The following is a 14,749-nucleotide window of genomic DNA, read 5'->3' on the forward strand; positions in this document are numbered from 1 at the left end:
CAAAGTGACCCTGGCTACTCTTACTCCAGCCCCTAGTCCCTCCTACAATTCTCTGTATACACCAATTGTCGAGCCAGCACAGGATAGTGAGAAGGGTCATTTTCCAAGCATATGCTTATAAAATGTTGTCCAAAAGCAGCTATTTCCAAAGAAAGAACACTGGGAAACGAATGTGAACTATCTGCATTTTTGTTTTTCTTCCCGGGTTATTTATACCTTCTGAATCCAATTCTCCCTATGCAACGAGAGAACTGTTCGATTCTGCAAATATATATTGTATCTAGGATATACTGCAACATATCCAACATATAAAGGACTGCTTGCCATCTAGGGGAGGGGGTGGAGGGAGGGGAAAAAAATCGGAACAGAGAGGAGTGCAAGGGATAATGTTGTAAAAAAAATTACCCTGGCATGGATTCTGTCAATATAAAGTAATTATTAAATAAAAATTAAAAAAAAAAAGTGTTGTCCAATCAGTAATTAGCCTTAAGTGCTCGGTTGTCTGACCTCAGTGCATTGACTCAAGAGTTTCAGCCCTTTACAGAGAAAGAAGGAATATGTGGCCAAAGAAAAACTGGAGTTCATTATTTAACCCAAAAGACATTTTTGATTATATTAAGTTAAAAAAATTTTGTACAAACAAAACTAATGCAGTTAAGATTAGAAGGGAAGCAATAAACTAGGAAAACATTTTTACATTCAAAGATTCTGATAAAGGCCTCGTTTCTAAAATATATAGAGAACTGACTCAAATTTATAAGAATTCAAGCCATTCTCCAGTTGATAAATGGTCAAAGGATATGAAGAGACAATTTTCAGATGAAGAAATTAAAACCATTTCTAGCCATATGAAAAGATGCTCTAAATCACTATTGATCAGAGAATTGCAAGTTAAGACAACTCTAAGGTACTACTATATACTTCTCAGATTGGCTAAGATGATAGGAAAAGATAATAAAGAATATTAGAGGGGATGTGGGAAAATTGGAACACTGGTGCATTGTTGATGGAGTTGTGAACTGATCCAACCATTCTGGAGAGCAATTTTGAACTATGCCCAAAGGGCTATCAAACCGTGTATATCCTTTAATCTAGCAATGTCACTACTGGGCTTATATCACAAAGACATCTTAAAGGAGGGAAAGGAACCCACATGTACAAAAATGTTTATGGCAGTCCTCTTTGTAGTGGCTAGAAACTGGAAACTGAGTGGATGCCCATCATTTGCTGAATGGCTGAATAAATTATGGTATATGAATGTTATGGAATATTATTGTTCTATAATTTGATTATTATTAGTAGGGTGATTTCAGAGAGGTCTGGAGAGACTTACATGAACTGATGCTGAGTGAAATGAGCAGGACCAGGAGATCATTGTACACAGTAACAAGACTATATGATGATCAATTCCGATGAAAATGGCTCTTCTCAACAGTGAGATGATTCAGACCAGTTCCAATGATCTTGTGATGAAGGGAGCCCTCTACACCCAGAGAAAGGACTGTGATAACTGAGTGTGGACCACAATGTAGCATTTTCACTCTTTTTGTTGTTGTTTCCCTCTCTTTTCTTATGTGGCATGATACTTGTATAAATATGTATACATATATTGGACTTAATATATGTTTCTATCATGTTTAACATATATTGGACTACTTGCCATCTAGAGGAGGGCATGGGAGAAGGGGGGAAAATTGGAACACAGGGTTTTGCAAGGGCTAATGTTGAAGAATTGTCCACATATGTTTAGAAAAATAAAAAGCTTTAATTTAAAATTTAAAAATTTAAAATTTAAATTAAATTTAAGATTTAAAATTAAATAAAAAAAAATTAAAAATGACTTTTAAATCCACATGTTGAGAAGCAAATTAATAGAATAATCAAAAGTTCATTGTCTTTTGACCATTTTACCAATTAATAGATTATTACCTTAAAATAAAAAAAAAGAAAATAAAAATATTTAATAAAAAAATTAGAACTGGAAAAAAAAAAGTATTTGGGGGATTCCTGCTCCAGTAAACATCAGATTAAGTTGATTCTGAGGTTCTTTCCAACAATGAAATCCTATGATTTTTGACTATAAAATATTTATTTTTTTAACAACAAAAAAATAGTACTCTTCTCAAAATAGTTTAGAACAAAACAATATTTTTTTGGTGGTACATAGGTTTCCTGATCAGTCTCAGTTTACACTCTTTTATCTTGAGTATACCATTCACTATTCTCTCAAGATTGTGCAAATACTTTTGCATTTATTCTTCATTATCTGCCCTTGTTCCAATTCATCTTCAATACATATATTTAAAAGCTACAATTTGAGTGATGTATTTCCTACATATCCATGCTCTTTAGGCAAATTCTTCTTTTTCTTCTCACTGCAAGTGTTTTTGGTGTCTTCAGAACACCATTACTGAGAACACCTCACTTGTGCTGATATGACCTGTTGAATTTTAGGCCATATGGTCCTATCTGAGCCCTCTGAAATCTGTTTTCCCAAAATCTGTGTGCTGCTAATGACAAATTTCTTGGCTCAAATTGCTCAATCTGTGAAGAGTACTTACTGCCTTTTAGAAGAAAACAGTTATACTGACACATTATCTAAATTTTAAAAATATTACTATATTTTAGGCTAATATCTTAAAATATCAACTGCACACTCAGGTCTAGGTTTTGCCAACAAGTATTAAAAGATTTTTTAAGACAAGATTTTAAAGTAACAAACACCAAGAAGTTCTTTTTTATAAGCAATAACATTTTTTGTATAACAAATAACATCTCTTATTAATTACTAAAGAAAATCTGGGATCAGATTTCCTAGATAGATCATTCTGGAAATATTACTGACCCATTTAATGCCAAAGTATTTTTTGTGATTACTGACAGTATAACTGTATATTAAAAAGAAAATATATCTTCTTGAAGTTGCGCAACTCTATTTTGGATTATATCTGTCCCTAGGTGGTCCTTCTTTAAGCTTCCAACAAGTGTGTCATAGAATACATGGTATGAAGTAATTCAAACTTAATGGAAATTCAAGTATCTATTTTTGAGTTCATTAGATTGTCCAAAAATAAAAGAAAAACAGATTTTTAAGGACATAGATAAATGGTTCATGCCAGAAAAACATCTTAAAACCAAAATGATCTATGAGGGAATCTCTCTGAATTCTAAATTAGAACTGAAGAATCATGAAATTGCAGAATAGCAAGGACCACAGAGGTCATCTGGTTCATGTTTATTATTAGCTTTCCAAACTGTTTGTTCCATATTTTAAACCAGGTGCCTGGACATTTGCTTCCCCACTCCCAATCATCTAACTGCTTGGAAATTCTGCCTAATAATACTTAATAGAGAAGTTGGCTCTTTGATTCCCAAATTCACACTTAAGTACCACTGTTATATGAAAAAAACAAAAAACAAAAACCCAATCAAATATAAACAGACTTTAATTTTTTTATGGTTTGACTTTAAAAAAAAGTTTATTGATGTCTTTTACTTTTACATCATACATTACATTTCATAATATACTTTCTACATCTTACAGAGAGTCATTCCTTATAACACAGAGAGAGAGAGAAAAGAAACCGTTGAGGAAAACACACATTGAGAATGTATGATGTTATCTTTAGGGTGCCACAGTTCTGGTCTCAAAATTGCACAACAAGGAAAGAGTTGCCCTCTCATATAGGTCCTTTTTTTTTTTTTTTAAAGCTTTCACAAAAGTATTTCAAAACTATTTTACTAAGTATCACAAAGACAATAGTTAGAGAAACATTCCCCAAACCTAGGCTACAGAATTCAAGGAGCTCTTAAACTCTGTACAAATATCCAGAGGAAGTCATTTATCCTTTGTTTACTATTTATGAAAAAAGGAAGGTAATTTAGCCTTAAAGGTTGTTATGACAGTTAATCATGAAGAGTTGCCAAGTGTTTTGAGAGGCATCTGATGAAATATTGCAATAGGAATTATTGCTGGAGATTGAGATTTACCATAAACCTGATTGCAGTCATGTGCATGAGGCAAGAAAGCACTCATAAAATTTCATCAAACAGTATGTCAGGAGCAAAATTAGATTTAAAGTGATGCTGAATTGAGAATTATATATGTCTACTATATTGTATATGGTTCTTTAACAATGTAAATTTCCTGGAGATACTTCAAAAACATCAACTTCTTTGTATATCTGGAAACTAAATGCTGACAAATATAATTTTCCTTGCTGCTAACTTTTCTTCTCTACCTCTCCTACAAAAAGACATCGATCAAAGTTTGGAACCCCAAAGTTCCTGACTTCAATCTCTTGGGGGCACATTGTCTCTAATATATCTCAGGACTCCTGTATCCAATTTGGCTCTCAAGTCTTCTTATAGCTCCTCCAGTTGCAGTTTTTCTCAATGCCTTGAACAGGTGATTTGCCAAATCTGACTTTTTTAAACCTCACTGCAGGCTTTTTGACTTGGTTTGCAAAAATTCATATACTCTCTCATGTTTTTTGACTTTTCATATTCATTTTTTGTCACAGCACAGCACAGCATTATATTACATACAATAATTCAGATATTCTTTAAGTGATTAACATCTAATTTGTTTCTAGTTCTGTCCTGCTCCAAAAGTATACGTAATGAGTTCAAATCTGGCCTCAGACACTTAACACTTCCTAGCTGTGTGACCCTGGGCAAGTCACTTAACCCCAATTGCCTCAGCAAAAAGTGTTTTGGTGTATATAAGGACTTTCTCTCCCTGATCTTCTTGGGGTATTTGCATAGCAGTGATACCTCTGGGTCCAAGAATATGATCTTTTTAATCGCTTTCTTAGGATCCTTCCAAACTGCTTTCCAGAAACAGCTGGGATTGCAAAAAAGCCTGCAGATACTTATATGAACTGATGCTGAGTGAAGTGAGTAGAACCAAGAGAACATTGTACACAGCGACAAGAAAATTATGTGATTGATGATCAACTCTAATGGACTTGGCTCTTTTTAACAATGAAGTGATTCAGGCCAATTCCAATAAACTTGTGACGGAGAGAGCTATTTGTACCCAGAGAGAGGGTTGTAAAGACTGAGTGTGGATCACAACATAGTAGTTTCACCTTTTTTATTATTTGCTTGTTTTTCTTCTTATTTTTTTCCTTTTTGACCTGATTTTTCTTGTGAAGCATGATAAATGTGGAAATAGGTTGAGAATGTTTAACCTGTTTAACCTATTTCGGATTACTTGCTGTCTAGGGGTGGAGGTAAGGGGAAAGGAAGGAGAAAAATTTGGAACATAAAATTTTGCAAGGATGAATATTGAAAGCTACCTTTGCATGTATTTTGAAAATAAAAACTATTTTAAAAAAAATTTTAAGGCAAAATAAAAAAAAAAAAAAGAAAGAAATGGCTGGATCAAAGCACAGCTCCACCAATAGTCTATATGTACCCGTCTTTCCACAATCTTTCCAAAATTCATTATTCTCATCTTTTGTTATCTTTACTAGTTGATTTTTATTTCTCTTTGTATTAGGGCTTCAAAGCAACCTTTTCTATGATTATTAATAGTTTGCAAATTTTTTGAGAACTGTTTCTTCAAATCCATAGATCACGTATCTATTGAAGCATGGAGCACTGAGGAGGCAGAGTCAAGATGGTGGAGTAAAAGAAGAGACTTGTCTGAGCTCACCTCCCACCCCCTCCACATCAGCAGAACTCACAAAAAGACAGAATGAAACAATTTTCCTGTCAAAGACAACTTCGAAGGTCAGCAAAAAAGGGCCCTTGCACCAGGATAAGAGAGGTGCAGTGTCTGGTACAGGTCGCACTGGTGCAGACTGGGCCCCTGCAAGCCAGAAGTAGGCCTCAGGGTAATTAAATCAATGGCAGCAGTGACAGTTTATGGACCTTGGTCATTTCTAACTTATAAGGAATTATTTTCTTCGGTGAGCTTTTTTATATTTTCTTTTCCATTTGGTCGGTTTGACTTTCAGAATTCTCAGCCCTCAGATGGTAAGGGGGATGGTGGGCAGAACCACTGGTCAGAAGGAGATTACAGGGCTCTCTTTGTTGGCACTGGGCTTTGCCCATACTCAGTCTGTGTTGCGTTCTAGGTGGCAATTCTAGAATGAAAAGCATCACTACATTTTGGACACAGTAGAGCAGGGACTCTCTTCACAGGAACACAGCAAAAAAGAGTGCTTCTGGTTACTCACAGACTTATGTCAAGAATAGTAAATGCCTGAAATTACGCATAGGCCCACACTTAACACCATATACCAAGATAAGATCAAAATGGGTCCATGACCTAGGCATAAAGAACGAGATTATAAACAAATTAGAGGAATGTAGGATAGTTTATCTCTCAAGGCTTGTGGAGGAGAAAGAAATTTGTGATCAAAGATGAACTAGAGACCATTACTGATCACAAAATAGAAAATTTTGATTATATCAAATTAAAAAGCCTTTGTACAAACAGAACTAACGCAAACAAGATTAGAAGGGAAGCAACAAACTGGGAAAACATCTTCACAGTTAAAGGTTCTGATAAAGGCCTCATTTCCAAAATATATAGAGAATTGAATCTAATTTATAAGAAATCAAGCCATTCTCCAATTGATAAATGGTCAAAGGATATGAACAGAATATTTTCAAATGATGAAATTGAAACTATTTTTACTCATATGAAAGAGTGTTCCAAATCACTATTGATCAGAGAAATGCAAATTAAGACAACTCTGAGATACCACTACATACCTGTCAGATTGGCTAAGATGGCAGGAAAAAATAATGATGAATGTTGGAGGGGATGTGGAAAACCTGGGACACTGATGCATTATTGGTGGAGTTGTGAACGAATCCAACCATTCTGGAGAGCAATCTGGAATTATGCTCAAAAAGTTATCAAACTGTGCATATCCTTTGATCCAGCAGTGTTTTTACTGGGCTTATACCCCAAAGAGATACTAAAGAAGGGAAAGGGACCTGTATGTGTCAAAATGTCTGTGGCAGCCCTGTTTGTAGTGGCTAGAAGCTGGAAAATGAATGGATGCCCATCAATTGGAGAATGGCTGGGTAAATTGTGGTATATGAATGTTATGGAATATTATTGTTCTGTAAGAAATGACCAGTAGGATGAATACAGAGAGGACTGGCGAGACTTACATGAACTGATGCTAAGTGAAATGACCAGAACCAGAAGATCATTATACACTTCGACAATGATATTGTATGAGGATGTATTCTTTTTTTTTTTTTTTATGAAGATGTATTCTGATGGAAGTGGATTTCTTTGACAAAGAGACCTAACTGAGTTTCAATTGATAAATGATGGACAGAAGCAGCTACATCCAAAGAAAGAACACTGGGAAACAAATGTGAACTATTTGCATTTTTGTTTTTCTTCCCGGATTATTTTTACCTTCTGAATCCAATTCTCCCTGTGCAACAAGAGAACTATTCGGTTCTGCAAACATATATTGTATCTAGGATATACTGCAACATATCTAACATATATAGGACTGCTTGCCATCTAGGGGAGAGGGTGGAGGGAGGGAGGGGAAAAATCGGAACAGAAGCGAGTGCAAGGGATAATGTTGTAAAAAAAAAAATTACCCTGGCATGGATTCTGTCAATATAAAGTTATTATAAAATAAAATAAATAAAAAAAAAAGAATAGTAAATGCCTTTCTCTCTAGATCATACTACCTTGAAAGAGCCAAAAACGTACAGGTCCCAGAATTACCTATGAAAAGAGCTGCACAAAAACCCCTCAATCATGGGACAGTTCCCCTCCATTTGAAACAGTTCTTCCACTTCCCACTTCAGCATAGAGTTAAAATCAAGAAATAGGATGGAAAATGAGCAAAAAATTGAAACAAATTCTGACCATAGAAAGATACTATGTTGACAAGGAAAATCAAAATGCACACTTAGAGAAAGACAGTAAAATCAAAATTCCTGAATGCAGAGCCTCCAAGAAAAATATGAATTGGTCTCAGGTCATGGAAGAACTCAAAAAGGATTTTTAAAAATCAAGGAAGAAAGGTAGAAGAAAAACTGGGAAGAGAAATGGGAGTAATATAAGACAATCATGTAAAAAGTGTCAACAGCTTGGTAGAGGAGACACTCTCCCCTCCCAAAAAAAAAGGCTGAAGAAAATAACATCTTAAAAAACAGAATGGTAAAGAGTAAAACGACACATCAAAATTCAATGAAGAAAAGAATACTTTGAAAAGAATTGGCTAAATGGAAAAAGATACCATGTTTTCCCGATAATAAGACCTATCCCGAAAATAAGCCCTCCCCTTACTGTGTAAGATTCCTCTAAAATAAGCCCTCCCCGAAAATAAGCCCTATTGAGATTGCTGCTGTAGTGAAAGTGATCCCCTGCGCTACACGCTACATTATGGTACCCTCTGTATGCACTGTCCCTCCCCGCCCCCCCAGTGAAACACACGCCGTGCGTCATCCTGTTCTTCCTTTTTTTTTTTTTTTAATAACTTTTTATTGATAGAACCCATACCAGGGTAATTTTTTACAGCATTATCCCTTGCACTCACTTCTGTTCCGATTTTTCCTCTCCCCTCCCTCCATCCCCTCCCCCAGATGGCAAGCAGTCCTTTACATGTTAAATAGATTACAGTATATCCTAGATACAATATATGTGTGCAGAACCGAACAGTTCTCTTGTTGCACAGGGAGAATTGGATTCAGAAGGTAAAAATAATCCGGGAAGAAAAACAAAAATGCAACTAAGTTCACATTCATTTCCCAGTGTTCTTTCTTTGGGTGTAGCTGCTTCTGTCCATCTTTGATCTATTGAAAATGAATTAGCTCTCTTTATCGAAGAGATCCACTTCCATCAGAATACATCCTCAAACAGTATCATTGTTGAGGTATATAATGATCTCCTGGTTCTGCTCATTTCCTTAGCATCAGTTCAGGTAAGTCTCACCAGTCCTCTCTGTATTCATCCCACCGGTCATTTCTTACAGAACAATAATATTCTATAACATTCATATACCACAATTTACTTAACCATTCTCCAATTGATGGGCATCCATTCATTTTCCAGCTTCTAGCCACTACAAACAGGACTGCCACAAACATTTGGGCACATACCGGTCCCTTTCCCTTCTTTAGTATCTCTTTGGGGTATAAGCCCAGTAGAAACACTGCTGGATCAAAGCATCCTGTTTTTCCCCAGTGATTTGCTTGCTGGCGCCATTGACAGCAGTGCCGTGGAGGAGAGCTGAGGCAGGATAACATAAAAACCCGGTATGTAAGTGGGAGTGAGGGGGCATGATGGAGGATAAAAGGGGCATGATGGAGGATAAAAGAAGAACTCAGGGGGCATGATGGAGGATAAAAGAAGAACTCAGCCAGCACTCACCGTGCTAAAGAAATGAAGAACTTCCTTGCAGAGAGAAGAATACAGCAAGTAATGATTCCTGCAGGAATGACTGCCTATCTCCAGACCCTTGATATTGCAATAAACAAGCCATTCAAGGACCATTTGCGCATGGAAGTCAATGACTACATTGAAAATAGAATGGAAAGAAATCATTATGGAAACTTTGTGAAGCCCTGTCTGCAAGAAGTCGTGACTTGGGTGAAGAAGTCATGGGATAAAATTACTGACAGCTGTGTCGCCAAGACACTACGAGCAGGTTACCTGGACAAGACATGTTCATTTAAAGAGAACTATATTGCTGGACATGACAGATTGGGTCCACTTCTTTTGAAAGAAATACAGGCGCAAGACATCCAGGAACGGAATTCAGGGTATGGACACTTATGACGATGTTGTTGAAGAAGATGACATGATCATTATTGAATAAAGGTACTTTTTTTGTTCACATTTACCTGTTTATTAAAATTGCTGTCAATGTTCATTAAAATAAGCCCTCCCCTGAAAATAAGCCCTCTGGTGTTTTTCTGTCCAAAAAAATAAGAAGTGTCTTATTATCGGGGAAACACGGTACATAAAAATTCAATGAAGAGAAAAACCCTTTAAAAAAGAATCAACCAGAAGGAAAAGAAGATACAAAAGCTCACTGAAAAAAATAATTTCTTAGAAGTTAGAAATAAGCAAATAGAAGCCAATGAGACATCAAAACAATCAAAATCAAAAGATTTAAAAATAGAAGTAAATATAAAATATCTCACTGGAGAAAGAACTGAAAGAGATTTGAAAAGTAGGTTCAGGAGAAATAATTTAACAATTATTGGACTGCTTTAAAGTCATAATCAAAAAAAGGAGCCTAGACATCATCTTTCAAGAAATTATCAAGGAAAACTGCCCTGATATTCTAGAACCAGAGGCTAAATGAAACAAATTGAAAGAATCCACCTTCTGAAAAAGAATCCAAAATTAAAATTTCCAGGAATATTATAACCAAATTCCAGACCTCCCAGATTAAGAAGAAAATGCTGTAGCCAAAAAGAAACAATTCAAATATCATGGAATTAGAAAGGATAATACAAGATTTAGCAGCTTCTATATTAAAAGAGGGATTGAAATATGACATTCTAGAGGGCAAAGGAGTTAGGATTACAATCAACAATCATCTACCCAGCAAAACTGATTAAAATCTTTCAAGGGAAAATTAGACATTCAATGAAATAGAAGAATTCCAAGCATTCCTTATGAAAACACCAGAACTGAATATAAAATTTGACTTTCAAATACAAGATTCAAGAGAAACATAACTAGGTAAACAGGAAAAAAAATCATAATGGATTTGATAAGGTTAAATTGTTTATATTCCTACCTGCGATATAATTCTTAAACATTTTCTCATTATTAGGACAGTTACAAGGAGTATATAGAGACAGAAAGCAAAATTGTGAGTTGAATATAATGCTATGATTATCTAAAAAAAAATAAAATCAAGGGATAAAAAAGAATGCACTGGGAGAAGGGAAAGGGAGAGGTGGAATGGGATAAATTATCCAATATAATAAAAAAAATTCCATATAAAAGAGGGCTAAAATATTTTACAATGGAGGGAGAAATGGGAGAAGCAAGGAGAGGAGTACGTGAACCTTACTCTCATTGGAATTGATTCAATGATGGAATAATACACATACTCAATTGGGTGTAGAAATCTATCTTACCATAGAGGAAAGGAGGAAGGGAGGAGCATATATGAAGGAGGTAGGGGAGCTAATAAAAGAGAGGACAATTGGGAGAGGCAAAAGTCAAAAGCAAAATACTTTTAAGAATGCATAATATAAAAGGAAGGATAAAGTAGGATAAGTGGGTAAAATAGGATGAAGGGAAATACATAGTTGGTAATCATTACTGTGAAAAAAATTTTTATAGTTTTGATAAAAACTTCATTTCTCAACCATGTAGAATAGTCAAATTTGTAGAAATGAAAGCCATTCCTCAATTTATAAATAGTCAAAGAGGCAGTTTTCAGACAAAGTAATCAAAGTCATAAGAAAATCACTATTGATGAGAGAAACACAAATTCAAAAAACTAAGAACTACTGCCTCACAGCTGTCAGATTGATAGAAAGAGAAAATGACAAATGTTGGAGAAATGGTGAGAAAATTAAAACACTAATGTACTACTGGTGAAGCTATGTACTGATTCAACTACTCTGGAGAGCAATTTGGAACCTGGTCCAAAAGACTATTTAATGATGCACATTCTTTGACCAAGCAATACCACTATTAGGTGGCAGAGATTAAAAAAAACAAAAAGGAAAAGGACTTATAGGTAAAAAAAAAATATTTATAGCAGCTCTTTTAGTTGTAGCAAAGAATTGGAAAATGAGGGAATATCCATCAGTTTGGGAATGTCCAAACAAGCAGTTGTATATGATTGCGATGGATATTACTGTGCTTTAAGAAACGATAAGCAGGATATTATCAGAAAAATATGAAAAGACTTTCACGAATGTCTCATCTCCATGCCTCTTTTTGGGCTATATATCATCCAGCATCTGCAGTTCTGGTTGGCTGAAACTCCCTCTCAGCTTAGTCATTATAATTTTATATCATTCAATTTCAAATGCTTTGTTATTGTAGTTCTTTATATATATTTTTAGTGTTACTGTCATTATATGTAAATGGATTCCCCTAGTTCTGCTTTCTGTAAACATATGTATATATCTTTCCAAGTTTCTCTTTCTATATTGATCATTTCTTACATTAGATAAACATAGCATTTATGAGTTATGCCGTCTCTACTTGCTGGGTGTCTATTCTCTGCAGAATTATGTCACTATAAAAAAGTTTTGCAGAGTATATGCTGTGTTTTTCTTTATGTCATTAACCACCTTGGGGGGACAGTCCCATAAGTAGAATCTTTGGATTAAAGAGTAAGGAAATTTCAACCACTCTCATTGCATAGTTCAACATTTGTTTCCAGAATGGTTGGACCAATACATACCTTCCATTACCTCTCTAATATTTTACTATTCCCATCTTTTGTCATCTTTGCCAATTTTATCAAATATGAAGTGAAACCTTAAAGATTTTCATTTCTCTTATTAGAGAATTAGAACATATATATAGTATATATTCTAATATGATAAATTGCTATCAGAGAGGAACGGGTCTAAAGAAGAATATAAGCTTTTCTCTGTTCAAATCACTAGGAAACTTTATGCTCCTTGAAATTTCCCCTAAAAAGGAGTCCAAGATAAAATTACAAGTCTTTAGCAATATCAAATGTATTTTCTTACTATTCATATCCACTCTATTCACTATAATCACCGATTTTCATTAAGATTTTCAAAGAAAACCATTAGCAATGGAAAGTAACTGTTTTACATGTCTCTATTTCTTCTAAATACAAAATAATACTACTTTTGAAGATTAGCCTATTAAAAACTAAAACCACTATATCACTAAATATATCTTAGGGAAATCATAAGAAAATGCTACCAAATCCTTAGACTTAAGTGTCTTTCTTTTCCCTACCCTTACCCTATCTCTGGTAAAAATACCTGAAAATTTTCATGTCCCATTTTTACACTGCCACCAAACTATCAGTTGCTCCCCAAATAAAATTCAAGATGCTTTAATCCACTAAATCACAATGACCATATTCCCTTGAGTCTGTTGTAACATTTATTTAATTTTTTTCTATTTGTTCATGATAGACAGCTAGGTAGTGAAGAGAGGAACAGATCTGGAGTCAGAAAGATCTGAGTTCAAATCCAGCCTCAGATACTTATTAGTTGTAATGGAAAGTCACTTACCCCCGTTTATCTCAATTCCAAACTACTCTGGGATCTTTGCCAAGAATACTATATCAACAAAGTCCATGCTGAACAGCAACAAAAATGATTCATTCAGCATAATCTAATTTGCATCATATTTGCTTATTTATATAACTCATCATCCATCCATACTTTATTGTAAATTCCTAGAGGATAGGTACTGTTGTTTTTCATCTTTGTGTTCATAATGTTTTTGACGTAGTAGGCATTTAATAAATTTTTGCTTTAATGCAATTAAATTGAGTTGAATTTTTGCTATTAAGGTATTTTACCTGGAGGTTAATGTCTGCTTCATAGAAAGTTAGACATGAGCAATAATGCCGATCTGAGTCGATATCTGTCAGGACAACCACGAAGAATGTTGGCTGCTTCCTCTCTCTGGACAGTTGCCATCCTCCAGGCTGACAAAACTAAATGGGGAAAAAAAAAAAAAAAAAGAGGAGTTTATAATTTAATTTTGAAAAAAAAAAAAAGAAAAATCAACACTATATAATTATTAAAAAGGAATACATAGTATTCCAAAAGTTTTAATGCAGTTTTAAACTTAATAGCTTAATAGCATATTGCTAAATCTATGTCTACATATGATATATACAAGTTATATGCTTATATATATCTTAAATATAAGATATATACACATATCTACATATACATATATAAGCACATACATACATATGTCTATATATAATTTTCTTTAACTGAGTTATTTATTAATGGCCTAGGCTTTACTATCCACTTGATCTATATTTATCTTTTACATCATAATATAAGCCAAATTTCATTTAGAAATTCATAATATCTAGCATTTTCATTGACATGAATATTGTTTTATAAGGACGGCCTGAATTTTCTACAGATACCTTTATAAGGGAAAACAAAAAGGAAAGAGATTTGTGTTTTTAGAAAATGAAGAAAAAAGGATAGAACTGGGTGGTTTGAGGATGAAGATTATTCTTGAGTAATTAATAAAAATAGTAAAGGGTATCAAGTTGGAAAAAAAAAAAAGATGATTGTTCACTCAGAGGCTCACGAACTTGATTTTCAGCTCAACATAAATAAAAGAAAAATCTAGCAAAGTTTCTCAAAATATGTGTGACACAAAATAGAACTGCAAGTTATTCTGGAGTACTGTCTCATTTTCTGATCTTAATTTATACAACCGTACTGAGTTACTTTCTATTCCCACTAATAATAGCTCACATTTATAAAGAGTTATAAAGTTTACAAAGCACTTTCCACATAACTCAGCAATATCTCATGCCCTAGGTACTTCTCTTTATTGGGATTCCTGATCACACCCTCTTTCCCATTTGCACTTCTCTTCACTTGAATTTAGGATTAATTTACACAGAACGAACAAAGGTGAAAGCCTATTTCTAAAACGAGTAGAAGCTGCTACTAGCACAATCCACTTCTTTACAAAATAAAAATCCTGCCATTTTTTTGGGGAGAGTTATACAATGTGCTGTAGTTATGAAATGAAAAATTGTAGCCAACTAATACAACACTTTTTACAGATAACTAAATAAATTAG

General features: G+C 34.3%; 1 protein-coding gene across 4 annotated transcripts in view; it reads right to left on the reverse strand.

Moving 5' to 3' along the window:
- Nucleotides 1-14,749, reverse strand: part of SBF2 (SET binding factor 2) — a 464,636-nt gene that overhangs the window by 274,786 nt on the left and 175,101 nt on the right. For all 4 annotated transcript variants that reach the window (XM_051964776.1, XM_051964778.1, XM_051964777.1 and 1 more), the window contains one exon: nt 13,488-13,625. In XM_051964776.1, coding sequence (XP_051820736.1) covers nt 13,488-13,625 — 138 coding nt within the window. The remainder of the gene's footprint in view (nt 1-13,487; nt 13,626-14,749) is intronic.

Source organism: Antechinus flavipes, chromosome 6 (genome assembly GCF_016432865.1).
Source record: "Antechinus flavipes isolate AdamAnt ecotype Samford, QLD, Australia chromosome 6, AdamAnt_v2, whole genome shotgun sequence".
NCBI classification, from domain to species: domain Eukaryota; kingdom Metazoa; phylum Chordata; class Mammalia; order Dasyuromorphia; family Dasyuridae; genus Antechinus; species Antechinus flavipes.